We start from the raw sequence: 27,492 nt of genomic DNA on the forward strand, positions 1-27,492 counted from the left end.
TTGATATGAGGGTACGCCTGCTGGAGCTCAAGAAGTCTGCCCAATAAGGACTAGTCCCAATGGAAGTCTAGCCATCAGTCCGTCCATACGACAATTAATGGTACACCGGTCGTCAACATCGGTCGTGGCGGAATTTCGCGCTCAACATAAGACAAGATACGGCTGTGCGAGATGAGCAGGATCGAGTACTCAAGCTCATGGAGGACGGCAAGTGGGAATTCTCCGAGCATTTGGCGCGATAGTTGAGACTGTGCAGTCATTACATTGCAGCGTATACTGCAACTGGTCCGAATTGATGGGAGCGATTCGCTTGACCATGAAATATAGATCGGCTCCAAAATTTCTCGTGAATCGCAGCCTTCTTCATTGACATTTGACTACAAGCGCCCTTATTGATACTCTCAGTTTTTGAATGTATTCAAAACATCTCAAGGGAGGAACCGGTGGTAGCTCGAGATGAACGTGCACCTCGACTTCAATCAAGGAAAACCTGCCGAGATCCGCGTATTTCAAACAGAAGTTTATCATACTGCGCCGGCTTCTTTGCGGCATCGCCGTCTTGCTATGAGACACTCCAATGTCTCAGTCAATCCTGTTGTCTACCATCATGTAATGCCCAATGATGCTCTCGTGAAGTGCTTCAAGGTAGACGATGAGCCTAACGTTCCTCCTGAGGTTGTGGTTTTTCTTTCGAAGCTTTCCCACAGCCAGAAGGCTCGGTAGGCTCGGTAGGCTCGGAACATATACATTCGCGTTCGTAAGCGAACAGAGCTGGTTGCTCCGTGTTCTCATTAATATTCCACGCAGTACCGGGAAAAAATATAATCTGTGATCAATGCGATGATTCCAGAAGGAGCATAAGTGCTCTGCCGCCTCGTCTATCTCCTGCAATTCGACTGCTTGAGGTGACAACAGGCGTGGTTCTATGGGGTGGCGTAATCCCTAGCACCCCTCTGCTTGCTGGCTCTCATGGCAAATAAAGACGAGGGCGTCTTGGTTTTTCTTTGCTTGGGAGAGCTGAGGAAGGAAGAGGCGAGGAAGTGCTATTTGAGAAAGGAACAGGCGGGTGCTTACGAAGCACCATTGTTACCTACATTGCCCCTGCATAATCAGAGTTAGCATGCTAAACTCTACATAGCACTGAATGCCAGTCAATTTGCTAAAATATATTGCCTGTACATACTAGAGTCTTTCAGTTGAACGGACATGACAGGAACGGCGCAAGTACGCACAGCAACTAGCAACCCAAGTCACCCTCATCATTATCAACACGATTTCAGCACAGCTCCTACAGGCTGGTAGAGAGGGTTGTTTGCCTACCTTGGGGAGCTATACTGATAATTGCCATGTCATCACTATGACTCATCCTCTTCCACGCTATGAGTTGGAATGGTTCGGGCGTCGCTACTTCCACGATACCACTTCCTTCTATTGTGAGGAAGGTTTCGCCTGTAGCTGTCGTTGCGGTGTTTAAGCGCGCCTCAGTCAGATCTCATGGTTCTCATCTGACGTTTGATCCCTCCTTTTCCACGTCGTTACACTGTGCACATTCTCCTCTTCATCGCGACTCCTACAAACTCATTTCCCATAGCATTCATCCAATACCAAGCATTCTCGTATAATCGCAACCTAACATGCCTGCCAATTGGATTCCCACCTCAAACGATCACTATCACGCCTACCGCAATAACTCTCTGCCTGGCCAAGAGAGGTAAGGAGGTAAAGCTGACTGTGGAGTAATCTTCGCAAAGAACGTCGCCAAATAGTCTCCCTCGAAGAAGGAGCTCACAATTGGCAACCCGTCGAAAGTGACGTTATAAAATCTTTCGAGACACCGAATTGTGGTCAAGGGCAAGAGTAACAGTGATTGCCAAGTCAGCGTGGCGAGTAAATCATTGGGAGGAATCACAAAGACAGCGTTGGCGAGCTGATTAATTAGGAATTCAATATGTGCCATCACCAGCAAGGAGAGAGGAACGGATAGCCCAACCAAGGATGGCTTCGAACCATGTCCCACTCACAGACACAACAAATCATCCGAGAGGACCTGCAGTATTGGCATGACACGTATGCTGTCGCCCGGATAAGAAATATCGTCTGATTTCATGTCCAAATTATGCAAAATATATCCAGCCGGGGGACTCCACTTATTTCCGACATGTCGACATGAATATATCTACTTACCTGGAAAGCGGACATGGAGCAAACATTATCTAGGGATTCGTGTCACCCGTCACCGAAACGAAGGATAGATGCACGGAGATCATACCAGGGTTCCATAAGCACATTCGGGAGTGATAGGGCAAGGTTCTAAGTCGAGGGAAAGCAACGGATGATTCCATTCACGACCAGGATAAACTCTGAGCATCGGACGACGCCGCAATTTATGGGAATTCCATAGCCATACCCTATCAGCGGGGAGACATAAGGGTGACGAGGCCGAAGATCCTGCATGGATCGACGCCGAACAAAAGCGGCTCAATCCGTGTTGTGAAGGATGGGGAGACCCTGAACGACCTAGAGTCGAAGAAATAAAGCGAGGTTGTCCGGGCTCACTCCAGCCAAGAGGCGCTCAAAGTGACACCCTCGGGCCCGCGGAGCAAAATTTGGCCCAACCCTCTACAGATTCCCCACCGGCAGGGGGTTGGACGTGGAGATTTTGCATTCGCGATCAAGAGCAAGGGAAAAAAGCTTGGTAGGATCTCGATTCGATGAGTGATCGGATCGATTTCGTTACATTCCAATCAAACCGCCGCCCGCCAATGGGACCGCCAAAGGAGATCGGTCTTTGGTCCCAAGGCTGGGAGATGAGCGGAAGCAGGGCGGTGAGGCAAAGCCAAGACGTGGCCATGAAAGATGAGACACCACGTCAATCCCATGGAAGGATGCGAGTGATGCTGACGGTATGTCAGATTCTGTCGAGGAGCCGGTCAACCCAGCCCCGAAGACGACCCTTCGAGTCCCCATCATCTACTCGAGTGCGTAGCCCGTTGGTGCCCGATGATGTGCACCAAGAACGAGTCTTTGGTGGAAACGAAAGGCTGGGCGAGTAGCCTGATGCCTCTGGGGGAAAGGGAGCAGAGATGACGGTGTTGAGTTGGGGGGGGGGGAGGGGGGGCTGTGGGTTGTTATGGATTATGCTACCAGCCTTGTCAGAGTATTGAAGATCCCCGTGCTATCGCGAAGAGCGCCTGCTGCCACGCTCGTAGGTCAAGGCGCCCCGCAGGCTTGTCAAGCCCAAATAGACATACATGGAGGAAAGTTCAATGCAACCTGTCAAATCTCAGATAGCTTGCACAAAAAGTATGGTGCAACAAAATCTACAAAAGGGCGAAGATACGAGTATCATGTAAGCAAGCATTCCCAAACATCGATCCTCATACACCATATATCAAGTCTAATGTACACCAGCCATCGGATACTTCATTTGAGTGATTTCGTAGCAGCGTTAATATTCCCTTCGATAATCCGACTCCAGCGCTATGAAATACCTCTGTCAGCAACATTTCCATATAGACTTCGCGGAGCGTTACTCACCTCAACGCCATCCCTATCCCCATTATCCACACACTCCACCAACCCAGGAAATGTCGCCCCAGCATATCCCGTCCATACGCCCGGCGCAAAAACAACATGTTTAAACCAGCTTCTGCCATCCAACCCCTTTTCATACAAGAAGTTCCTTTCTAAATATTTATACCCTTCATTAACCCTCTTTACCTCGGCATAAAGCTGTGCCTTGCGCCACCATCTCCACCATGGCACACCTTCGCTGATTTTGGACGTGAGAGCAGCAGCGCGGGCGTCGAAGGTGGTGGCTGCGTTGTGTAGGCGGGAGATGGCATTTTCGAGGAGGGTGAAGGAGGGCAGGGAGCGGACCGACTCGTGTGAGGAGGAAGTAGTGAGGTTCTTGACAGAATGGAGGTAGGTATCCAACCCAACGGCATAGTCAGTAGCATTAAAAGCAATAACCGGCGTCTCCACCAACGCCGCCGCATAAAGCGCCCACACCTTGGTCATAGCGACGTGATATGTCCAATCGGGGTCGGTAAACTTGTCCATCCAAGCAAAACTGTCATAATTGCTGTGGTAGTGATAGACGGCATCCCCAGGCCCGGCACCGAAACCTATATCCACAGAGGGGATACCGGCGAAGTCTTGAAAGGCTGTGAAATCGCTCCCAGAGCCCATGGTGCGAATATGTCCATCCCACAGGTCGCGAACCGTTTGGCCTGGGATAGTTTGGTTGGGGGATTGAACCAGTGATGTAGCTTCGTAGAGCGCTTTGTTTAGGAGTGGCGCAGCGGCCGCAGAAAACCTAGATCCTCTGACAGCGACGTCGACGTTAAGGTAAGCAATGGCTGCTTTGGAGAGCCAAGGTATGTACTCCTCGACCCACTCCGTGGAGCCGATGAGACCGTATTCTTCGCCGTCCCAACTTGCGAAAACGATGGTTCGAAGCGGCTTCCATCCTTTGCTCAGAGCCACACCAAAGCTGCGTACTACCTCGTTCATGGCTGCAGAACCACTGTTCGGGTCGCCTGCACCACCTGCAATCCAGGCATCGCGGTGATTACCTAGGACTATCACCTCGTCTTGAAGCGTGCCGTTGATGATGCCTATCACATTCCAAAGTGGAGTAGTAACATACTCCTGTTCATTGACCAAATTCAAGACCAAATTAGATGGTGATGGGCCAATATTATACTCAACACCCTTGTAACCCAGGCCACCTCCTTGCCAGAATTTATTGAAGTCCTCCGCTCTTGGCCCGTGGCCATTCAACGCTCTGAGTATCGGCAAAGCGTCCTTGTAAGAGATTGGCACGGATGGAATAGCCGGAATAGCGTGATGAGGATCCTGTCTCGGGACACCCGGTTTGGAAGGATACCCTGGCGTAGTAGGATCCCCAGGTGCTATACCTGGCTCGTGTCAGCTGTGCCATCCTTCAATGGCTCTATTCGGACATACTCAAGAACTGCGAGCTCCCCCTTTGCACACTACTCGGATTTCTTGCCGGCCCGTTCGGATACGTCTTATACCCATTCTCCTCGGTAATGTCTCCGTCTTCTTGCGGATCCGTGTAAAGAACAACACCCACCATTCCCAGTTCCTGCGCCCTCTTTACTTTAAGACCTCGAAAGATCCCACCGTATTTGGCGACTGCGATATTGCCCTCCAGACTGACGTTTGCTTGTTGCAGCTCTTCGAAATCCTTATATGTCCCAAAGTTCACATAAACGTACGGTGCAGTGACGTTGCCACTAGCAGAGTACCCATGGAATGTAGGCACACGGTTGTCAAGTCCACTGGTTGGGTCTTCCGGCAGGACGTCTTCTTCCATGCTGCACTCAAATTTGATCTTGTACCCCCTTTTTTGGTTTCCTTTGTCTTTCCTCTTCCCCACTGATCCTCCTTCATCTCTCTCAGCAACCGCAACCTTTCCCTCACCAGCCCCAGCCTTCTCGAGCAAGGCCAACCGATGTCCCAGCGGATAATTTATGTAAACATCATAGTCCACAACGCCACTCTCCACCCCAAACTCCACCCACTTGTCCCTTGTCCACTCCGCCTGACTCAAGTTCTTCCCCGCCAAATGCGGACCCGCCGTATAATACTGCTGCCACTCCCTTGCCTTCTCCGGCTTCGGCGTCTCCAGCAGCACTTCCGTCAATTCCTTGTACGACAATCCCTGATTGTCGTATGGTGAGTACCACGGCAAGTATGGGCTATGATGCCTTGGCGACCATTCACTCTCAGTATTATTACCCGGCAGATATCTCGCGGGTACCAAGAAAAGGATAGTGACGACTATGAGGGTAGTACCGAGGGCGATGGTGCAAAAGCGGCGGATTGCGCTGTGGGAATAGCGGGGACGGGATGGGGCGACGACTAAGGTGGTGATGAGGGGGGTTTGTTCGTTTGGGGTTCTGTTGTTCGACATATTTAGGATTTTTGGCAGCCTGTTAGGGCGTGATTGTGGCAGGAGGGGCTGGACATCTCTGTGTGGATCAGTATCTTACAAGCAGCAACTAATTGTACAAAGTAGGACGACTGGACCAGATGCCGAATGCGTTTGAAACATGTATCTTATGTTGTAAGATACAAGGCCTCAGTAGTGGTTATCTAAAGTAAGTATCAATGGCGATAGGCGCGGTAAGCACCCCGGAACAGCATGGCCCTAGAATTGGCCGCCGCTACCTTACTCGTCAATTGCCCTTCAAAGTTTCTTGACAGAGTACCTTACCTTAAGGCATCTGTGTAATAATGGTGAATATGATTATACTAAAATGATTGGTATCGTTCTTCATTCTCACCGTATCTAGAACTTCTCTATCATAATTGTTTCGATGCCGTGACCCAATAGATTGTCAATCATGGCCTTGTTGCTTTTCGTTGCTGGAAATTTGATTTACGCTGAGCCGTTGAGAGCTGACCCAACAAGCACCTCTATATCGTAACGACCACCCGAGTCTCGCGACAATACTTTAGGGCGGTTTTCACCATAATACGGCGGACGAGGGCTGACACTACGACAAAACCAAAACCAATTTTTTTCTTTAATTTTTTTTTCTTCCCGCGACTTTGAAAAAATATTTGAAGAGATTTCCTAAAGAAATATTTTAGAGAAATACTTTAGGGGATTCTTTATGGGATACTCGAGGAGGATTTAAGAGATTATTCGAGGGTATACTTTCGGAGGTACTCGAGAAGAGTATTTTAGAGAGCACTTAGAGGGTTACTTGAGGGGTTTCTTAAAGAATTACTCGAGAAATCACTCGAAAAAATACTCGAAATGCGAAAAAAGAATTCGCGGGAAGTTCCACGGAAAGTCCCGTAAAATTATATATATATATATTTTTTTTTACGAACTTCACAAAATATCCGTCGTAAGTACCCGGGAGAGTACCCGGGAGAGTACCCGAGAGAGTACCCCGGAGAATACCTCGAAGAATACCCGGAAGAATACCCCGGAGAGTATCCCGGAGAGTACCCCGGAGAGTAGCCCCTAAAGAGTGCCTTGAAAAGTACCTCTCGAAGAGTTGAGCTAATATTCTAAAAAGAATATTTTAAAGAGAATTACTAGAAATCGCGAAGAAAAAAACGAAAAGAGATTTCGTTTTTGGTTTTGTCGTAGTGTCAGCCGTCATCCGCCGTACATATGGCTAAAAATGCCTCAAGTGGGGTAAGGTTGACGCAAATTTCGTTCGTCTTGGAAGTGGAGCGAAAGGCGTGATAGGTGCAAAATCCTTGGCATCACACTGATCAGGGGACCTTCGACACTCAATATGTCCAAAACGACAAGAGACATCCGTCACTCCTTTTTGCTAATACTCTATGGCTTGTAGGCTTTAGACTCCTTCAAACTTTTATATGCAAAGCCTCCGTCTCGAAGCCAATTGTTGAGGATTAGCCGTTGAGTACCGGATTTATTAGAAGCTTTCCTCATCAAATTTTCAAAAGTATGGTACATACCTCTTGATCACTCATTCCTGACCTCGACCTTCCGTTGGCAGCCCATCATGGATATACGCCGGCTGCTTGCCTTTTTTTCACGCACAACAAGCAAGAAAGCTGTGAAGCAGAACTCTCCTTTTTTGGACTTGCCTCTCGATCTCGTTTATGACATCTTTGACGAGCTCCACTTGCCGGAAAGGGTGTTGCTCTCTCAAACATGCAGAGATTTGTGGTATACGCTGCGTTCCCAGTGCTTGTTGGCTATCCGACAAGCTACCGCCGTTGAACGCCTCGAGTGTCTGGCTGCGCTGGGCGATGTTCTACCCGATCATCGATTGTGTACCTCTTGCCGCTCATTGCATCTTCTGGATCCTAAAGACCTCCCTGTCACGGGCTACGATAAGTTTCATAAGCCATGCCCAGCGCTGGAGACTACTTGGAGCCGTCACCGCTTGATGCCTTACTACGCCATAGCATTTCGTCATGTGCAGCTGGCAATCAAGTATACCCGTTTCAAAGATATCCATCAAGACTACCGCGCGAGCATCCTGCAAAGATTCGCCGTTTCCATTCCCCAATTTGGCTCGATGGGGCTGATCTTTGGCGCGGAGCCAATAATCATCTCTGGCAGATTTATCTTGATGACAATCTTTGTCTTCTACACGGCTATGGAACCAATATCGTTTTCAACTCTTTCGCGAGCACATTTCCAAATCTGCCCGCATCTAGGTGCTGGTGGGCCTCTCATCCCCGATAACCATTTGCTTGCAGCGATACGCTTGGCATCCAATGTCGCGGACGGCCAGCTTGGCTCACACCAAGAAGTACATTCTTGCGATCGATGTCCAACCGATTTTCGGATAACAATCAAAGACAGGCAGGCGACTCTTTATGTCTGGCAGGACCTTGGAGCTGGAACCTCTCCCCTGGATCCATACTGGCGTAGTCATATCTGGGATGAGGGGAACGGCCTGTTCAAGGGCACGAAATTCAAATATGAGCATGGAAGCATCCGAGACTTGTATCACAGGAGAGGCACTTGATCGTAAGCAAAGGTAAAACCTCGTCATTGATCAAGTCCAAGATTCAAAGACCTATGGATACATGCAAGATACAGCATCGACAGCATTATCTGTGCCAGCGCAAACCCACCCCCCTCTCTCCCCACAGTTTTACCTCCACCTTCGGCAGCATTCCCATGTATATCCGCAATACTTCGGCACAGGCCCTCCACTATTCCATGTGAGCTTGAGGCGAAAGGGCAAGAAGGGCGTGCGAGTCGAAGGAGACAAGTCGAGTGCTCGCGTTGGCTTCACCCCGAAAGGTTACCCCAGCACCACGATGAGGTGCGAGCTTGCTGGAGTACCCCGAAGGGCCCCAGGTCTTTTGAACCAGCCCGACCTGGAGGGCTCCCTATGTCGCACGTCAGTCTCATCTAGGAGGTCTCAGGGCCTCCGCCAGATTCCCAAGCAGATGGACGAAACGACGTTCCCGCGCTTCAAGCGCTTTGATCCTCTCTGCTTGACTTTGAACCACCTCCTCCAGCCGCGAGAGTCTCAAGACAACAACTGGGGGAGGAGGGTCGGTGGGGGTGGCTTCGGTCCGGGAATTAAAAAATTTGAACGTACCGTTGACTGCGATGCATGCCATGACGGCTATCATCGTTGTGGCTCCAGCCGTGATCCAGTCTGCTGCTGTTGCAGAGGACATTCTGGATGCTTGAAGAGAGAAAAGAGAAGAGAAACAAGGGCCGCAGAGGAAATGAAGTACCTAGGACGGTGAGCCGTCCCTTCCCCATATGCAAAGCACGAAAGAGCAAGAGCCAGTCAAATCACGGCCTACGTACCAAATCAGCTCAGTAGGAAAGCACAGACCGGAAGTCGAACACGGGAAAGGGGCTCAAGGTTTGAGGGAAAGTCGAGGATCCTCAGAATTGATGTTATTACCAGGGAAAGAGCTGCATTCAAGTTGACCTTCGTAATTGGCGAGAGTGAGACACTGAAACCATAACCGAAAATGTCCATGGCCGAGTCCGTTGCCCGATAGAGCTGGAGTGATGACCTTTCTGTACATGCGGTGTATATCTCTGGGTTGAAGCCGGCATAAATCTTAGTCTTCCTGGCAATTGGCCGAAGCGTGGGGCAGTGAGATCCACGACATTCAAGGTACAGCAGGCAGTGAGTCAACCGATTGCAATATGTGGTATGAGAGGAATGATATGAGAGGGATGGTCTTCATTTTAGTACCCTATGTGATAAATGAGTCTCACCGCCTGTAAACCGCCCCCGCAATGCTGTCAACCCCGGCTTGAACCCTTCCTACTTCCTCTGGTTCCTCATCCCCAAAATCTGCACCATCCTGATGAAAATGTTCAGAAAGTCCAGCTCCAGACTGATACTCTCATTCACAACGTCCTTCTTCACCATCCCTGCATTGGCCAAGCGCGCGTGATGTAGAATCTTCTGCGTATCATAAAGCGTAAACCCTCCAAACACAGCCAATCCACCATACAGCCAAATCTTCTCAGTCAACATCAGCGTCCTGGCCGCCGTGACAGGTAGAACGAGGGGGGCAAGGCCCGAGACAGCGACGACGGCGACACCGGCGAGCAGGGGTCCGCCAAGGTAGAGGTATTTCTCTTGCTTGGCGGTGGCACCAACAAAGGCTATGGAGCCCATCATGGCAACTGTGTAGAGACCGGCACGCGCGAGAATGGCGGGTTGCATGAACATGAGAGGGGAGAGGATGGCGGCTTGGCACAGGTTGAAGCCGCCCCAGAGGGCATACTTTTGGACGTAGCTGGTATCGCTTTTAGCTTGACATCGTACCCCGGACGGAGGACCCAGACTTACTTATCAGGGCTCGTAGCAAAAGTCCCATACATCGTCCCAACGCTCGCCGCCAGTCCCACGCCCATGACGACCCAAGGATTCGCAGTCATGAGCCTGTAACTCCAACCGCTGCGATGCAGAGCATTGGCCGCCACACCGATGATCCCGATACCCAGCCCGGTGTGCATAAAGGTCTCGTTCAGGAACGCCCGTTCGTACGGTGGCATGCCGCCATCTTCTCGGGTCTCGCGGTTGAACATGAAATTCGTGGCGACTACCGTACCGCCGACGATGGCGGCGCCGTAGAGGAGCCGTTGGGCCATGCTGCCGGTGTCGGGGCGCACGACCTGGCCGCCAGGCTGCATGTAGGTGCGACGAAAGGATTGCCGAAAGGCATTTCGAGACTTGGTGAGGGCAGTGATGGGTGTGAATGACTTCGTGGTGAAGGTAGAGGGTTTCGGCGAGCTATGGAATGCACGGCTTGTGCTTTGGGATGGTTTGGGAAGCTGCTTGATGCATGTGGTGATGGACATCGGCCGACGAAGGACGAACGCCATGATTACTGCTGTGTACGTCGAGTTCAAGGTGATTGTGTATAGAGTGTCAGGTTCAACGAAGGAACATTCGGGAAGAAGAGGCGGGTTTAAGAATGCCGCTAGTATATTAGAAGGTTAGGGCGAATGTCGTGGCAAGGTTTGACGCTATTCATGAATCCATCATCGGTTCTAAAGTACCTAAGCAAAGTAAGGCGTGAAAGAAAATAGATGGAGGCGTAGAAAAGATGTCAAATTTCGACTATGTTCAAAACTCTCGTGATATCATCATACGCTCACAGACAGCAAAGCAAGCTTTTCAGCTGTAAATGCAGCAATAAATGGCTTGACATGCAGTCAAATTTCCCCCAATATCCTCTCTAAACACCAGCAAACAAAGTCATTGGACCTTGGCCCTCCCTTTAGCCACCGTCTCGAACTTCACTCGCTGTACAAACTTCTCCATGGCTCCGCTCTCGAGCCACTTGTTGAGATTTTTGCACTGACTAACATCAAACGCTTCGAGCTTGTGGCAACCGTCAACAACAGCCTCGACGCCGACCCCAGTGACTCGAACACATCCTCGGACAGAAAGATCACGCAGTTCAAGAAGGTGAAGGCCGATACTGCGGAGTGACGAGTCTGATACTGCACTGCCGCAGAATGATAGGTTGAGCTTCCTCAGTTGCTGACAGCCAAGGGCCAAGACCTCCGTAGCCGTATCTGAGAGAGCGCAGCAAAATGACTGTGAACGTGGTCAACTCATAGTCCTGGCATCTCAATAATGCTACTTACCAAGTCAAGGTCTTTGAGACCCTTAGCCGCATTCGTCAGATACACGATAGCATTGTCCGTCAGATAGGTACAATCAGCGAGACAGAGCTTCGTCAACCTCGTGAATTGGAACTGACCCCAGTGCTGAAATCCCTGATCAGTGATGGTTGTGCATCGAGTCAAATCAATTGACTCAAGCCGTGAAGCAGCATGATAAGCCATATGTGCCATCGATCGATCCGTAACATGTTTGCAGTAGGATAAAGTGAGGATTCTGAGCTTTGGGCATCCGAAAACAGTTCCAGGAGGAGGTTGATTGGGAGGTATGGGCGCACCGACAGATCTTGCGGCTGCGTGGCGTCCATGCGCATTGTTCTGTGGATTGCCTTGGACCACCCAGCCAACAACTCGTTGAAGTAGGTTGTCGCTGACCTTACGGCAATTGCTCAGATCCACCTCCTCGAGGCTTTTAGCTTTGTTTGCCATTTCTAAGACTGCCTGGGCTGTAATGTCCCAGACACTCTTCATCCTCCACGTAGTTACGTTCGCGCCGCAGGTATTTGAAAGAGCTGCAAATCCTTCGTCACTGATATGGAAGCAATTACTAATATCGATGACTCGAGGCCTCGTACCGACGAAAGGGCATATACGGTGGACCAGAACCTCATCTGTGACTTTGCGATTGTAAGGCGTAAGATTAAGTTCTCGTATGAGTTCTGGAGTTTCCTTGAGCAGCTTTGACCAATGCAACGAGATCGAACGAAGACGCATAAGATCGTGCAACTCGAAATACTTGAAAATGGAGATCAACACACTGTCTGGGAGCGTACCCTGGCTGAACTCGCTCGGTCTACGTTGCAAAGTGTTCGGTCGCTTAGGCTTTGCACTTGTCTCAGGTGGCGACATGGCATGCTTGAGCTTCTTGGCAGGCGTTGATACAATATGGGGTGGTGAATTTCGGCGGTCGATGTTTTCTTTGCCTTCGCCTTCCTCGCCTTCTGTCAATGGTGGAGCGAGTGAGCTGCGCCGTGACCTCGAGAATGACTTGTCGAGATCCACATTCATGAAGGGATCAGGATCAGCAGGTTCAATGATTGGACGGTCCTCGATTCGGCTAGGCTTACGAGGTGTTTCAAGCTTTGTATGTGAGAATGTCACCTTCGGGACCGATTTCTTCCTCGCACCTTTGTGTTTGGTCCGTTCGGCAATAGCGAGCTGTGCGATAGGAGGCGTAGAGTCTTCAGCGTCAGTCATGATAACGTCACCGTCTGAGCCAGACTTCAGCCGTTGCCTCGCAGTCTTTTCGACCTGCTGTCTCACGGCTGGAGGGCACCTCAACCAAAAGTTCGATAAAACCTCACCGGTGATCATCAGACATTCAACCGACGACACCGAGCGAACGGTTGCAGTTCGCCGTGGCGCTAGCGATAAGCTAACTACTTCTCCAAAATACTGGCCTTGCTTGAGGCGGGCCTTGATCTGGGTTCCACGCTTGATATTTCGGCCAGCACCATTGGCCAGCGTGCGTAAATTCTGCCCAGGGGCCTTCTCATCAACAACTTCCACCTCTCCTCGAACGATGAAGAATACCTCGCGGCCTTGCGAATCCTGCTGAATTATGTCTGTAAATGGCGGGTAAGTACATGGCTGGGCGTTCAAGCCTAGGAAATGTAGCATATCGGGAGGTAGTTCGGAAAACAAAGGCAATTCTTTTAAAAGTTGTCGGACGTTCACAAGGCCATCGCCAAGCGCGCTTGAGACAGTCGTATCAATTAGGCTTGGTGATGGTGATTTTCGCTTCTTGTTAGTCTGTATCCCATTCTGCCGTCTGTCATCTGCTTCTGGCATGACAATATCGCCGTCTTCGCCATCCCGCGCTCTTTTCTCCCCTCGTCCCAAGGTGGCTGGTGGTTCGGATTGAGAGGATGCCAGCTTCTCCTGCTTCTTTCGTTTCAGAATAGATAACCTCTCCGAAGCCTCGTCTCTGATAGCTCGCTCGACCTCGGGAAATCTGGGAAGCTCTTTCGTAAGATCTTCTTTCTTCAATGTTACAAGCAGACACTTGGTACGTGCAACGATTGTGGCCGTCCGAGGTATTGACATCAGGATCCCAATCTCTCCGAAGAATGCCCCAGGTTTCAGCTCAGCGTATGTGCTTTCCCCATCTCTTGAAGTGACAGCCACTGCTCCACGTACCAACCAGTACATAGCCTTCGCATCTTCTCCCTCGGTTAAAATGTAGTCATGAGGCGCGTGTGATTGAGGCCGCAGGTGCTTTCCAATGGCAGCGAGGAACGCGTCGGGAGCGGAAAGAAAGAGGGGAAATGCTCGTATGCGGTCGTACATGTCAAGTGGTATGCCATGGATAGTCGATGCTGTAAGAGGAGATGGTCGAATGGGTCTCGCTGGATTTGTCTCAGAATTGAAGGTCCTGATCAACGACAAGGCATCAGGGACTGGAGCCGCGTTCGCTTTACTGGCAAACGTTGGGGCTCCCGCCCTGTGACGCCGCATTTCGAAGTTGCTGGCCACCAATCAGGTACGCGTGGGGGTCCTTCTTGCTCTCGAAACGAGAGGAGAGCGCCGAGAACTCGGCAGCATCCCTTAGACTGTTGACATTTGAGCTTCTTATGCACGATCTGGAGCGTGTAGAACTTCACGTGCAGAACTTTGTTGGTCTATATGAGTCCAGAAACGTCTGGCCAGTTGAATGCAATCTTCTGACGAGACGGGGAAAATGGGCCAACGCTGGGCCAAAGATAGAATGCAGCGGCGTTTTAGGTGCGTTTTGGTGGACAGCACTGATTATTGTTTTCCGCGAGACCCCTCGACTCCAAGTATCCAGTCGCATACGACCGTGTCTCTTGTATGTTGGAGATTTCAGTGGATCAAATTTTCCGCTCGTCAAATTCACGTGTTTCTGAAGGTCTTCACTTTCGGTGGGGCGCAGCTGTGGGTGGTAAGCGCTCAATTCAAAAGCGAGTGGTATGTCGTGCATGCGCTTGAGATACCAGGAAGGCCAAAGAAGGTTATGTCGTGCGAGAACAACCGCCGCGAATGACTGCCAAAGTAGGCTTTCGAAACGAGTGTATCAGATTTATGGATACGCGACGCCCGCACAAGATTAGATAACGTCTTGAGTTGAAGCGCTCCAAGTTGCTCTCCAGCCTAGGGTTAGAGGTTAGAGACCAGTTCAATGTATTAATTGAATATGTATGATGACGGAGAAGACCGCAGTCGGAACGACGCAAGTGTTCGGGAAAGATTTCAGTAACAATAGTGGGTTCAGGCTTGAGGGTGCACAGACCAGCTTCCAAAGATTGGCAGACGAGACACAGAGAGCAGGCTGAGCAGCTGCAGGTGCCAAGACTCCCCAGGCGGGGGGTGGGGAGGGGATGCCAAGACTTAGACATAGTAACGATCCGAGCAAACTATTACCGAGATACAAACAGTAGCGAGGTAAATGCGTGGCACCATTACCCGAGAGACCCAGTGTTGACTCCATTGCAACCAATCTATTTACACACGTTCATGTGCAATTTATCTTGCTGTACTGTGGTACTTAGGATTCCAGAGGCAATGAACCCCCAGTCCTGACGCGTCTCATCTCCTTCGAGCGCGGGTTGCGCTCCGCCAAAAGGGTAATGGCCACCACCGTGCTCTCCTCTTCCCCTTCCTGCTCCCCCATTGCAATCACTCCACCTCATGCGGCCGCCGTGGCTAGGTCTTCCTCACCGGGACTACCTTCTCCATCGCTGTTATTCTCAGTCATGTGCCCAAGCCTGGTGAGTGGCAGCAGGGCGACACCGATCCCCACAGATGCCGCGACGGGGTTTGCAAGCGCATCGACGTTAATGCGCAGAGCTCGCTCGGTTGACGAGGCGGGGCCCCTTCTGAGTAACAATAGACTGGGAGCTTCAGAAAGATACGACATGCAGAGTATCGGCAAGATTACGGAACAACAGCCCAAGGAGCTGGGGGCCAAGAAGGAGAAGGTACCAGCATTCAGGAAGCCCAGAGTGCTACACGAAAAGCACACGGAGAACGGTCAGGAAAAGGTCATCCGGACAGCGGTGGTCCGGACAGCCAATGCCGTTGAAAACGCTGATATTCTCGCCCCAAAGAAGAGCCGAAAGAAAAAGAGCAAAGACGAGAGTGAGGCGCAAACGACTATCAAGAAGACCAAGATTACTAAACCTGGCGCTGGGAACGCTGGTAAGAAGGCCGCTGGTCCTACAAAGAAGGCGAAGGAAGTTGTTCCTGCGCCACCGAGACCTCCTGCTTCCACGCAAGAAGAGGATCTGAGAGCCAAGGAAGAGTTCCGAGATTTATGCTTAGAGAAGGCTATCACAAGGCGAAAGGAATGGACGCCCTGTAAAAATACAGCTCCTGATCCTACTCTATCGGAGAACCCCAAGAAATCTGTCGACTCTGAGCTTCCCGTAGACGAAACTCTAGCGAAGCAGCCACTAACTGCTGGTTTTGGTAACCTCTTGGGCAACTTTGGCTTCGCACAGAAAGAGGACAGCTCTGTTGTTATCTGCGAAAGCACTCGCCAAGGGAACGGCGAGGCAATAGTGAAGAGAAGGAAAATCGAGCTTGTGAATGGCGTGCCCGCGCCTCGCGTCTCCGAGAAGCCCAAGAGATGCAAGTCGCCCAAGAAGAAACCGCAAACTGTCACGGAGAAGGCTACTGCTCCCTTTGCACCAGTAAGATCTATGGCTGCATCATCATTGCTGCAATATTTCGGGACTCCCACGGCTGAATCGGTGATTCATGCAAGAGGTGCAATTGATAATCCTGACACGCCTGTGACAATGAGATGCAGATCGCCAGTGAAGACAATGGCAACGTCGAAACCAAAGACGAGCAAAGCGAAAAAGTCGGTCCAGAAGCAGCCCGTCCTACTTTCGCCAGAGTCGGCTATGAAGAATGCCCGAAATCAAGAGCTGATCTTTGGCACATCCAGTCAGCTCGTACGTGAAGAATCACCAACCTTTATTAAAGATCTTCAGCAGGCCATGAAGGATTCAGAGTCGACGTTGGAGCAAAAGCAACTTCCGGCAAAAGACTACGACTTCCTGGATCTACCTTCCGGCAGGCCAAGATCATCCAATGTGCGAGCAACAACGGCATTGAAAAGTCTTTGGTCCGCGGCGTCTCGGAACATCGATGGTTCTCTTGTCGAAGCGGAGATAGTGAATCTTGCGGATACACCAAAGCCGATCCCTGCTGCGACAGAGCGTATTAGTGCTCCAAAGGTGCCAGATTCTTTGAAACCCCAGCTCAAAGCAGAAGACGGCGCACCTTCACATATTGGCGAAGTAGAGTCAATTGCTCCCAAGCTCAATTTGAAAGACACTGCAGACCTTCAGCAACAAATAGAAGAGCCCGACCTGGTTATGCCACGATCTGTCGCCGAAGCTGGTTTGAGAAACCGTCCAAAGAGTAAACCTCCCGTCAAGAAAACATCTATAGCAAAGCCTGCAACGAATCAGATGCCCAATTATGAAGGCTTCACTGACGTCCAATTACGTAACGAGATTGCTTCATACAAATTCAAAACTATCAGGAGAAGAGAGGCAATGATCATGCTATTAAAACGATGTTGGGAAAGTAAAATGTCGATGACTCTTCATGAGGCTCCAGCCAACGTGGGCCTCCCACCGCCCGTGGTCGAGAATATCAACACTGAGACGTTGAAACAAACAAGTCCTTCCAAGAAGAGAGAAAGGCCACCTAAAACTTCCGACGTGGTAGCAGCGACCGCTGACAAAGATGACGATGTACCGGCAAAAAAGCCTCGCGGACGACCCAAGAAAGATCCAACAGCGACGACACCACCGAAACGAAAGCGAAAATCGAAAGCAGTCCTGTCGGAAGCTCTGGTATCAGCTGCAGTCGACGAAATCTACGACTCGAGTCCACCGACTCCCTCCCCACCGCGCCGGCGTTCACCTCCAAAGTCACCTGGCCAACTTCAGCTAAGTCAACAGCTCGGAACTTCGACCACTAATATTACTACTGCCAGCAAAGACAAGAACCGAGTACTTCTCTTCTCCCAAATAACTAAAGCTGTCACCACCTTTCCACCTACCCATGACGTCAAGAACCTGACTTGGTACGAGAAGATGCTGATGTATGATCCTATCGTCCTGGAAGACCTTACTGTATGGTTGAATACGGAAGGCCTGGACAGGGTGGGCGAGGACGACGAGGTATGGCCAGGTCTAGTCAAGGAGTGGTGTGAGGAAAGGAGTGTTTGTTGTCTTTGGAGGGAGAATCTAAGGGGTGGTGCGAGGGGGAGGTGGTAACTAGCAGCGATGTAGGCAAGTGTGCTTTTAGAAACGGAGGAGCGCTGGCAGATTGCTTATTAAATGCTCTTGGCTATGACTGTAGGAGAAAATGCAGTCCACCGCACAAGATATTTATTCATGCCTCGAACGACACAATGACTACTTCGTCCCATGAAAGCTTCCCTCAAACCTGCCACCTGCCTCGTCGTCTACAAAGTCCGTCTCTGTACTAGTACCGCCCAATAACTGAAGACATCTTTTGAAATCAGAAACCAGAAGATAGGCCTGATGTGGCCGCAGAGCACTGTGTTCCAAGGCGAACGGGCCGTTGGGCTCGCGACTCTACGCGCACATTGCGTCAGACTCTCATACGGGAAAAGGTCAAAATCCAGGCAGAGGGTGACTAGCCACTGAATTCTCGTAAGTCGTTAAAAGCCACCTTTCGTCTTCAAGCTTCCATTTCACACCGCTCCCCTCAAAGCCATCAACCCCAGAATCGCAACCTCGAGCTCTTTCCTCTCCCTCTCAGCATCATAGCCTGTACTCCCTGCCTTGATGCCATCGACACCACCACTGCCCTCCTCACTCCCGTCCTTCCGCCTCCTCTTGCCCTTTGAATCTGCTTCTCCGACACCACTAAGCTTATACAGCTTCCTGATTTTTCCTCCATCTGCCATTTTTGCCAGAGTGGCATCGCTGAACTCGACTGGAGTACCGTTCACCGAGGCAGCCAGGTGCTCAGAGACAGTCGACGCTGTGATGCTAGGGTTCGTGGAGAGCTTGATGGCGAGAAGGTCAGTGGTAGTAGCGGTGATGCCGAATGTGCGGAGGGATTGTGCTATCTATCACTGAAATCAGCAAGCCGCTCAGGACTCCGAAGAGGCCATCTATGGCGATAACGGAGAGGATGTACGTTGTTATTCGCCCCTAAACTAAACACGATCTCGCTGTGCACGTTCCGACTCCTCAATCTCCCGTTCAAATGGTCGTTCGCCGCTCTAAAGACGGCTGCTAGCACATGTGTGGTGGAGAGAATCTACCCATACCATTAACACTGCATTCTCAGCACCTAGATTTGCAGCAAGCAAGGCTTACGCACTACAGTAGCATCGATGAGAGCATACTCAAAAGCGGGACTGCCTTGGAGTAATTGGTCCCGCAGAAAAGGCGCATTCTGCACGTCTGCGTACAGTGCAATATGGACCGCTAAATCTGGAGGAATGTGCGCCAGGTTTAGAGATTGCAGGAAAGCCATTTCGAAGGTCTGGGCAATGCTCAATGTTCCTTATGGATCTCAAGGTCTACTTTATTGTTTTGGCTTTGGAAGCGCGCTTCCCGCGTTTACCATCAAAGAGCTAAGCGCGAGATATATTCAATCTGGCCAAGCGTGCAGACCATTACCACCTCCCATTGTCAAATGACTTGAACATTACGGAATGACAGTATGGCTTTCTCGATCTTATGCACGCGTCAGATGCGGGCAACCGTCGACGTTCAATGCCTACTCATGAGAAGGCAGCAACTGCAGACGAGGGGCTTTTCCTGTGCCGTATTTACCCTGCTTACCGCTCAAATGAGTAGCCTGAATGCAAGACCTAGAGAATCATTCCAGCTGACTACTGAGATTTCCTCGAGCTCGGATGTCTTCCTGTGCCGGTTCGCGAACAAGTATGCACACGGTTGTTGACCGTTAGACAAAATGGCGCAGGCAGCGTAGCTGTCCACGTCGGATTTCAAAAAGCTCAGCGCCTACCGAGCGGGGTTGGCTCCGAGCTTGGACTATGTTGCAGTTTGACTAGGTAGTTAATGCCACTTAAAGCACCAAACCCGCTTCAATGACCCTGCTTAGCGCAATCGAGCTCTGAGATGGCAGCGGAGATTATTAGGATTCGGTTACAACTGACCTGCAACACGGGTGTGGGGGGGTGGGTCTTCGCCGTCTGCGCATTCTTTTTGGGACATCTCTTTATGCTGTTTACCTCATAACAAGCCTTTAGGATGATAGTCGTGAGAGACACTTGACCGTGCATTGCTATTGCAGGAGCTGTTGACAACTCCATCGAGCCACTCTACAAATATTTCCGGACAAGAAAACATTTACTGAACGGTCAAAAAGACTCATCCCTTGCACAAAGCTTTCCAAAACTAATGCAGGAACGGTTCAAGTACTCGATTGGTATCTAAACCCTTCTTCCTTTGAAGCTACGCCGCTGCCCTGCCTAGCAGAAAGACTCACCATGTGTCAATCGTCTTTCTGCACTTGTCTTCCGTCTTCCCTTTCTGAGCAAGTGCTGCGATAAACTCAAGATTAAAATTTGACATTGGGGGCCCGCTTCCATCTCGGTCGCTGCCACTATCTTGCCACATCTGTCGAAGCAGCAACCCCCTTAGCGCCATTCCTAGACCTTGATCTTCCAAGATGTTGAATAAATCTAAAGTCCGCTCTTGCCCACCGTTCGAAGAAACTAGTCAGACTTGATCTTTCTACGGGAATATTTCATAGCTACGCCCAGAGCAGTCCTAAACACTACTTCGGAGCTATCACGTCTTCACGTTACATTCCTGCTCTATCAAGCTATCGAATCGAAGTCAGCCTCGAATGAGCTTCCCGAATCAACAGAAAATTGCGCAGCAAACCTTTGACCAAGATCTTGTCATGCGGAGCATATCCAAACTCGGCTGGCCATAAATCTCAAGGATACTCTGCGAGCGTTGTAGACAGGGAATCTTCTGATGTTACTGCACCTTCCAGATCTGCTCAAGCATCACTACCGACAGCTAAAAACGTGTACAGAGTAGACCAAACAATTGCCATCCTATCGTTTGGAATGTTGCGGTCACTTGAAAGTGAATGTCTCAATCGATTGGTCAGCCACCATGCTGCTATAATAGGTCGGACCTGTGCAAATATGGCCTAAGAAATGCGTCTTCCGATGTGGCCTAAGAGAAGACCGCGTTATCTGAGTGTTCTGGACCGGCGAGGAAGACCAATGGTTCTTCGATTACGAAATGATATCCAGTCATTCATGCTTCTTGATCGTCAAAGACGCTGTATACGTGCTAGATCTGGTGCAAACACGTTGCAGGCTCAAACTCCGCCTCGTGCTCTTGCCCAAACGGTCCCGGTCCCGGTTGCAGGGCCTGGGTCATTGCAACGCGAGGCGACGAGAAGTTCTTGAAACCTATATATAAAGCCCTCGAGATGTCTCGACTCTTGAATTCGTTCAATATCCGAGCAGCGCTCTCCTCTGCTTCCAACACCCCAGTCCTACCAAGATACCTTGATCCCATCGCCCTCCAACATCACCACCATGCATCTCACCAACACCCTCGTCCCCTTCCTCCTCACTCTCGCATCCCCAGCCCTAGCAGCCGAAGGCGTCATCTCCAAAGACGGTCTCGGCACCGCCATCGGTGGAGCTCTCGACCCCACCGTCACCCCGGCCCCTAAACCTGCTGTCGGCGCAGCACCAGCAGTTGCCGGCCCCTTGACCATCGCCGTCACCAACTCCTTCGGAGCTGGCTTGTCGATCTCGTTCCAGCACGACTCCGGCAGCTCAAGCGCCATCAATAACCCCACGCCTGGCCCTCTCGGCGGCGCGACGACCATTATCTACCCAAGTGGCTGGGCCGGCCGCATTGCCGTCGGCAAGGTCATGTCTGTAATCAACAGTGGTAGCAAGATCGAAGGCAGTTTCAGCCTGCCTACGTATCAGCCGAACATCGACGTCAGCTACGGTAAGTCGACCGTCTTTTCCCTCCAACTTCATAAAATTCCCGCCAACGTTCGACCGCAGTCGATGGCTACACGATCCCCATCACGTGCTCCTGCGGCGGCTCCGTCGTGACGGGCTGCAACCACCCCCTCTTCGCCGACCCCATCACCTGCGCCAACGAAGGTCCCGGCCCCATTTGCTACAACCCCCTCTGCGCCAGCGACCAAGCCGAGGGAACGGCCGCGGCGCCGTTCTTCGAGCCGTGCCGGGGCGCCGCGTATACGTATCCGAACGATAGCGGCTGCAACGTCGACTACGTCAGCTGTTGCGTGGGGAGTACGTGCCCGGCCCCGGCCAAGCAGCATGGCAAACGGAGCCTCGTCGGAGGACATAGACAGAGGGAGGCCGTAGATGCTGTGTGACCAACAAGCGGGAGGACATCCGGTCGGCCGAGGTAGGATCGGGAATGGAAATGGAAAAGATCCAAGACTTCCCCAGGATCAGCCAAAAGGACAGAATTCCTTCCTTTCTCCCTTCCATTCATTCATCCATTCATCCATCCATCCATCCAGTCCTTCCAGATCAAACCACGCCGCGCGCGTATTCCACACGCTGCGTCGAAGGGGGTCGTTCTGCCGGCCGACGACGATGTGGGATCCGGCCGGGTTTTCTTGAAAAGAAGGGCGCGAGGTCGGGATCGGGCTGGACTACGTACTAGTACGTGGGAGAAGTAGAAGAAGGGCGGAAAGGGATGGCAGAGGAGGTATTTGAGATGTGTCGGTTGGGGTTTTCAGTAATGGACTGCCCTCGGCGATTTGGCTCACTGTGCAGAGGTTTGGATGGTTCACGGTCGTGGCGAATACGGAGACGGTTTAGTCGTGATGTTTCTTCTGCCTTTTTGCTACTGTTGGTGGTGAATCCGGGATGTTTCCTTCTGCACCACCCCGCCTTGATATGTGCGCATGTGGTAAAGTGCACATCGACTGTTCTAGGCGCTGACATCATACTATGGTATTCTTGGTTTCCTACACTTACAGCAACGCGGTGGATGAAAGATTTCTAAAAGCCTTCCTGTGGAGAATGGCCACCGCGAGCGCGACCTAGACAGTCGCTACCCATCAAATTCCAGTCGCGATTTCCCCGGGGGTATAGCCTTCCTCGAATCCCATCCACATTGTGATGACCGGTGATATGATACATTTTTTTATGTGCGCCCCCACAGTTGCGGCCGCTCCCTTCCGGGTCACCCCGCCGGTCCACTATTGAAAGTATTAAGCGGCCAAACCTGTGCCGTAGCCCCGTCCAAAGCATTTCCGTGCTGTATGTGGATACCCGAGTGTATACTTTGCGCTGCACTTTCTTCGCCTCGGCCACCGAGTTGCATGAGCGCAGAGGCAGAATTAATGTACTCAGGCCCTGGCTCGAGGTTGGATGCCATGTTTCCCGCCCATGTTCGCCAAGAAGTGGGGCTACCTGGACTATGGTAATTGGCGTACGTAGCGTTTTGAGAAAAATCGTGGGCATGTTGCGCAGCTTGGTTAGGGTAGGCGCTCATATAAGCGTTCGCGGCGGCAGCAGTGGCGGGAAGGGCGGACGCATATGTAGGAGGGCTGCTTCCGTACGTGACGTTGTAATTGTATTGGGCATGGTTGGGGAAGATTTGAGGAGGGTGATTAGGTTCGTTGGTGTTTGGGGCAGCAAGATACATATTCCTTGGGGCGTTGGCGTGAGCTTGGCTATTCACGACGCCATTAGGAGTGGGGTAAGTTTCGTAGACATTGGGCTGGGTAGAAGCAGTGGACGTGTGCGATGGAGTCACAGTCCTGCTGAGTGAACCAAATTGGTCACTGGCGGAGACCGGAAAGGAAAGAGGTCTTGCCGAGAGGTGCTGGGCGAGACCGTTCAGTGTGTTGTCGACGGGAACTCGGACTGCATCTTGTAGTTGTCTACCGGATCCTGTTCAGGCGTAAGCTTTGATTATATCTTGAGTGCAGCGATCTATGAATACCGAGTAGATTGCTCATGTCACCAATGATACTGAGCCATGAATCCATATCCTCCCTTAATGCAGCCAAAGCGACTGGAGTCATCTGATCTCTCCGTTCCCAATGGCCGAACAGACTCGTTGCAACTGCGAGAACATAAAGCGCTGTAGTTTGCCAGGTGCCATCCAAGCTCATGTACCTCTGAAGCTGCTTGACATGATTGAGCATCTTCTGCGAGACCTCCATGCAGATGGTGAGGTTCTCGCTATTGAACTCTGCAGACGTGGAAAGCGATAATGACGGATGACGGAGAAGCAGACGGGCGTGTAAGCCCCATATTGCCACATATTGAGAATGGACTCGGCCCAGCTCATTGTCGGAAGCGGACTCCTCTCTCAATTCTCGAGGGCACTGTTCCATCCAGTGACGTATACGACCTTCCAATCGCCGCACTGTATTGACGTAATTTTGCGGCGATCGCTTCACGGCGTAGATGCTGTTGTAGAGGTCCATATAGATAGGGATCATCCTTGAAGCCTGATGGCCAACAAGAAAGTTGCATTTTCCCGGTTTCGAGGTATCTATTCCAGCCTCACTAAGTAGATCGTCGTCGATGGCCTCGAACAGCTCGACATCCCAGTCATCAGATCGCAAAGCCATTGGACGTCCCAGATTACCTGCTACCATAACGTGAATCAGTAGAATCGACCAGAACACCCGCTTTCTCAGCTCGATTTCAAGAATGCTCCGTTCGGTAGACGGAGCCCATCGTTTCGCGGAACGATGCAGCCCCAATTCAATGGCCAGACTCAGGACGATACTCGTAATCATCCAACAAGCTCCAGGCTTTGGCAGGTTCCTTATATGGAGACAGAGCATAGTCAAAGCCTGTACGTCGGCCAGGGTATGGCTAGCCACGAGTTGAGCAAAGAATCCTAAAGCGTAATGGTAATGGAAATTCGAAGACTGGTTCAATTCTGCCTGATGGTCTGCACTTTCTGGAGCACGTGTGGCATATTGACAGTACATGATCGCAAACATTGTATGTACCATAACAGTCTCGGCGATGGATGGTTGGAAGATCGGGTCATCATAGATTCGTTTGAGCTTTGGAGCGTCAGCGACGAACAGCTATCGTAATCGACATGAAGAAACTCACTGTAGCCATGAAGCTCGGTTTGTGTATGACCGGTACGTAGGGATTGGTTACTCTGAAATAGACGTGGGCGTAATTGATTCCTTCACTTCTCGGAGGAAGCTCGACTTTTCTAAGCTTGGGACTCGTACCAAAGGCGGTCTGGACAAAAGCCCGGTATGACTTGTTGTAGACAGGCGGCCTAGTTCCAGCAGGAGACGGGTCAGGCTCGTCCAGGTCAGCGGACGTGTAGTCGGCAAGATCGATCTCAATCCCCAACACATTCAGCGAAGTGCCTCGTATCGAGCTTAATAGGGAGTTGCCTGTTGATACACCGAGGTAATTGTTGCCAGCCAGCCCGCTGCGGAACTCTGGAAGGCGGCTCGGTGATCCCTCCATTGACGTTCGCTTATTGACCATATTTCTTCCGAAAGGATTTCGACCATGATCTGAATCTCTTGTCCTTCCGCCATTATTGTCCCATGCCAAGCGATTCCCTAACCTCTGCTCCTCATGCCATTGCACTAACGGGGCGGTAGCAGGGTCCTCATATTTGATTTTCGGCTCGATGTCTGCGACGTCCTCCCCAAGTGATGCAAGCCGAGCCTGTAGTAAGCGGTTGTGGCTCTCGAGCTCTTCAAGGCGACCTTCGAGGCTCTGGACATATCCGCGGACAGTGGCTTTGCCTGTGATTCGATCGGTGGTCTTGCATTCTGACAGGTTTTGTAGGCATGGAGCGCAGCCATTCACATTATCATCGCAGCGCATCTTCCGGACCTGCAGTGATTTTGTCAGCAACGAGAATCTTCTGACAAGCATTGTATGCGGCCTAACCCTGCAGCGGTCACATGCCTGACCCGTCCGATTGGATGCATTGATCTTCTTCTTGACATCTTGAGAATAGTCAGCAGCAGTGGCATCTTTCTCCGTCTTGATGATTTTGACATTGTTGCCAAAGGAAGGGTCGTCGTCTGCTTTCCTCTTCATCGTCGGCTCTATTCTTTCTTTCCGTTTTGCGACACACCGTTCACACACGGAGTTTGCCGTGCGTCGTTGGATTGCCGCTTTCAAGGCAAGGGGCCAGGGGCGCACTAGTGTAGTAGATCTTGGCGCCAAATTTGTGCCCTCAAGGCTTGAGGCTCAGTGCTTCTACAAGTCTATATCATACCCAGTAGCATCGTCTTCATAATATTATCAATTCCTTTAATTCTTCCCATGCCAATAACAGGATGTGTGTACAGTTACCAATGAGAACGAACTACCCTTCGCCTCGTTGATATACTCCAGGTTGCCCCCGCATGGCCAACTTGACCAACCAGAGAGCCGTACTACTCAGCCGCAAGCCACTCAACGCTTATAAAAATATGAGGAACTATACCTAATACAGTATAAAATAACCCCTAACCAGTACTCTACACATAGACGTTGCCCAATTCAATCACAGCACGTAGAGCAGCGAAAGACGAAAGTGTTCATTTTAGTATTTCGTGCAAAGCACCAACTCAGTATTTAGATTGGAAAGGCTGCTAGCCCTCCCCAACTCTTGGCGTTAAGATTAACGTAGCAGCGAAGAGAGACAACGAGGACTAAACCTGTGGTACCCTGCCCGTTGCACGTTCTTTTGCACCCTTTTGTGTCGACTGACATCAACCCAGTTCTGATGCCTTCCGCGCTCAAGTTCTGCAGGCCAGTCGATGCGGCTGAACCTCAATGGTGATCCTTACTTGGTCAAGCGCTCTTAAGCGATTGATCTCTCTTGCTTTGGGACCGAAATTTGGCGCAGAAGTCTTGTGTTCGGTGATGCTCTCACCCGCGTGCTGAAATTTCGTCTTTGATCATCTGATCAAACATGAGCATATTCTGCCGTTGGAACACGCGAACCTACCAGCTTGGTTCGAATTTGGAAAAGATAATGCGGAGTCGCCAAGGCTATGCTCATATCCACAAGAAGCCCAGCTTTGTAATTGCGCGCTCACACATCCATTGGCTAGACGCCCAGCTCTCGCATCTCTTCAGATCCTTCAGTATTTTCGTGACCAGCTTTTGAGTGAACTGCAAAGTCTCGGGGACCTGATCCTTTACTGTAGCACGGATTGAGTGTCGCTTGGAAATAGGTTTGGCGGGATCTTCATTAGGTCGATCCCATGCTTGAACGTCAAATCTTGGTGCAAGCTCATTTCCCCCCTCAACGGGGATACCAACATGACCGTGGTATCGGACTGTGCATCCGAACGGCGCCGTGTACAGCGTGCAGCGCAGAGAGATCCAGCAGGGAGTGTCGCTTCGCGAAATAATTCAGCGGTCGAATGACGACGAACGGAAGGTGAGCAAGGAGATGAACGCGATGACGCGAGTCGCCCAGCTGCCACCGATGCCAAGCTGTAGCTGCGTGCATGCAATGCGGTAGACAACGCCACCCGTGTCAAGTCAGATCCGTCCCGAGCTGAAAGGGATGGGAGCGCTGTATGTACCGATGCTGCTACCCAACGACGCTACTCTCGTCGCAAACGCCTTCTTTGCGACACAACTGTAACTCCCGGAAGAAAAAGGCATCCAAAGCCCACTCGGGTGATCACTCCCCGGGATAGTATAAAATTGCCAGTATTCTCGGCAAATGTTTGTCATGGACAGACCAAATACACCGAGGAACGAGCCCACAACAAGCAATGATCGCACATATCAGGAGTCGCAGATCGGTCCAACCAAAAGTCCTACAAGGAAAAGAAGAATTGCTTGTATGGATCCCATCCACGATATGACAGAT

At 51.0% G+C, this 27,492-nt stretch overlaps 7 protein-coding genes across 7 annotated transcripts; 2 read left to right on the plus strand and 5 right to left on the minus strand.

Moving 5' to 3' along the window:
- Positions 1 to 3,423: 3,423 nt before the first annotated feature.
- On the minus strand, positions 3,424 to 5,944 carry HO133_009080 (uncharacterized protein; the record flags this gene model as incomplete). Its single annotated transcript, XM_037299941.1, has 3 exons — positions 3,424 to 3,480; positions 3,538 to 4,922; positions 4,972 to 5,944. The coding sequence occupies 3 exons, from the start codon at positions 5,942 to 5,944 to the stop codon at positions 3,424 to 3,426; spliced, it is 2,415 nt and encodes an 804-aa protein (XP_037154767.1).
- A 3,832-nt stretch (positions 5,945 to 9,776) lies between these two features.
- HO133_009081 (uncharacterized protein) lies at positions 9,777 to 10,846 on the minus strand (the record flags this gene model as incomplete). Its single annotated transcript, XM_037299942.1, has 2 exons — positions 9,777 to 10,257; positions 10,311 to 10,846. 2 exons carry the CDS (start codon positions 10,844 to 10,846, stop codon positions 9,777 to 9,779), a joined length of 1,017 nt encoding a protein of 338 aa, XP_037154768.1.
- A 376-nt stretch (positions 10,847 to 11,222) lies between these two features.
- On the minus strand, positions 11,223 to 14,110 carry HO133_009082 (uncharacterized protein; the record flags this gene model as incomplete). The annotated part of the gene is made up of 2 exons (XM_037299943.1): positions 11,223 to 11,567; positions 11,618 to 14,110. 2 exons carry the CDS (start codon positions 14,108 to 14,110, stop codon positions 11,223 to 11,225), a joined length of 2,838 nt encoding a protein of 945 aa, XP_037154769.1.
- Positions 14,111 to 15,366: 1,256 nt separating this feature from the next.
- Positions 15,367 to 17,910, plus strand: HO133_009083 (uncharacterized protein; the record flags this gene model as incomplete). The annotated part of the gene is made up of 1 exon (XM_037299944.1): positions 15,367 to 17,910. One exon carries the CDS (start codon positions 15,367 to 15,369, stop codon positions 17,908 to 17,910), a length of 2,544 nt encoding a protein of 847 aa, XP_037154770.1.
- Positions 17,911 to 18,353: 443 nt separating this feature from the next.
- Positions 18,354 to 19,147, minus strand: HO133_009084 (uncharacterized protein; the record flags this gene model as incomplete). Its single annotated transcript, XM_037299945.1, has 3 exons — positions 18,354 to 18,734; positions 18,806 to 18,928; positions 18,992 to 19,147. The coding sequence occupies 3 exons, from the start codon at positions 19,145 to 19,147 to the stop codon at positions 18,354 to 18,356; spliced, it is 660 nt and encodes a 219-aa protein (XP_037154771.1).
- Positions 19,148 to 21,203: 2,056 nt separating this feature from the next.
- Positions 21,204 to 22,030, plus strand: HO133_009085 (uncharacterized protein; the record flags this gene model as incomplete). Its single annotated transcript, XM_037299946.1, has 2 exons — positions 21,204 to 21,630; positions 21,690 to 22,030. 2 exons carry the CDS (start codon positions 21,204 to 21,206, stop codon positions 22,028 to 22,030), a joined length of 768 nt encoding a protein of 255 aa, XP_037154772.1.
- An 821-nt stretch (positions 22,031 to 22,851) lies between these two features.
- On the minus strand, positions 22,852 to 25,715 carry HO133_009086 (uncharacterized protein; the record flags this gene model as incomplete). The annotated part of the gene is made up of 4 exons (XM_037299947.1): positions 22,852 to 23,564; positions 23,617 to 24,700; positions 24,753 to 25,505; positions 25,563 to 25,715. 4 exons carry the CDS (start codon positions 25,713 to 25,715, stop codon positions 22,852 to 22,854), a joined length of 2,703 nt encoding a protein of 900 aa, XP_037154773.1.
- Between the last annotated feature and the right edge of the window lie 1,777 nt (positions 25,716 to 27,492).

This window comes from Letharia lupina, assembly GCF_014066315.1.
Source record: "Letharia lupina isolate WasteWater1 chromosome Unknown contig_6, whole genome shotgun sequence".
In the NCBI taxonomy this organism is placed as follows: domain Eukaryota; kingdom Fungi; phylum Ascomycota; class Lecanoromycetes; order Lecanorales; family Parmeliaceae; genus Letharia; species Letharia lupina.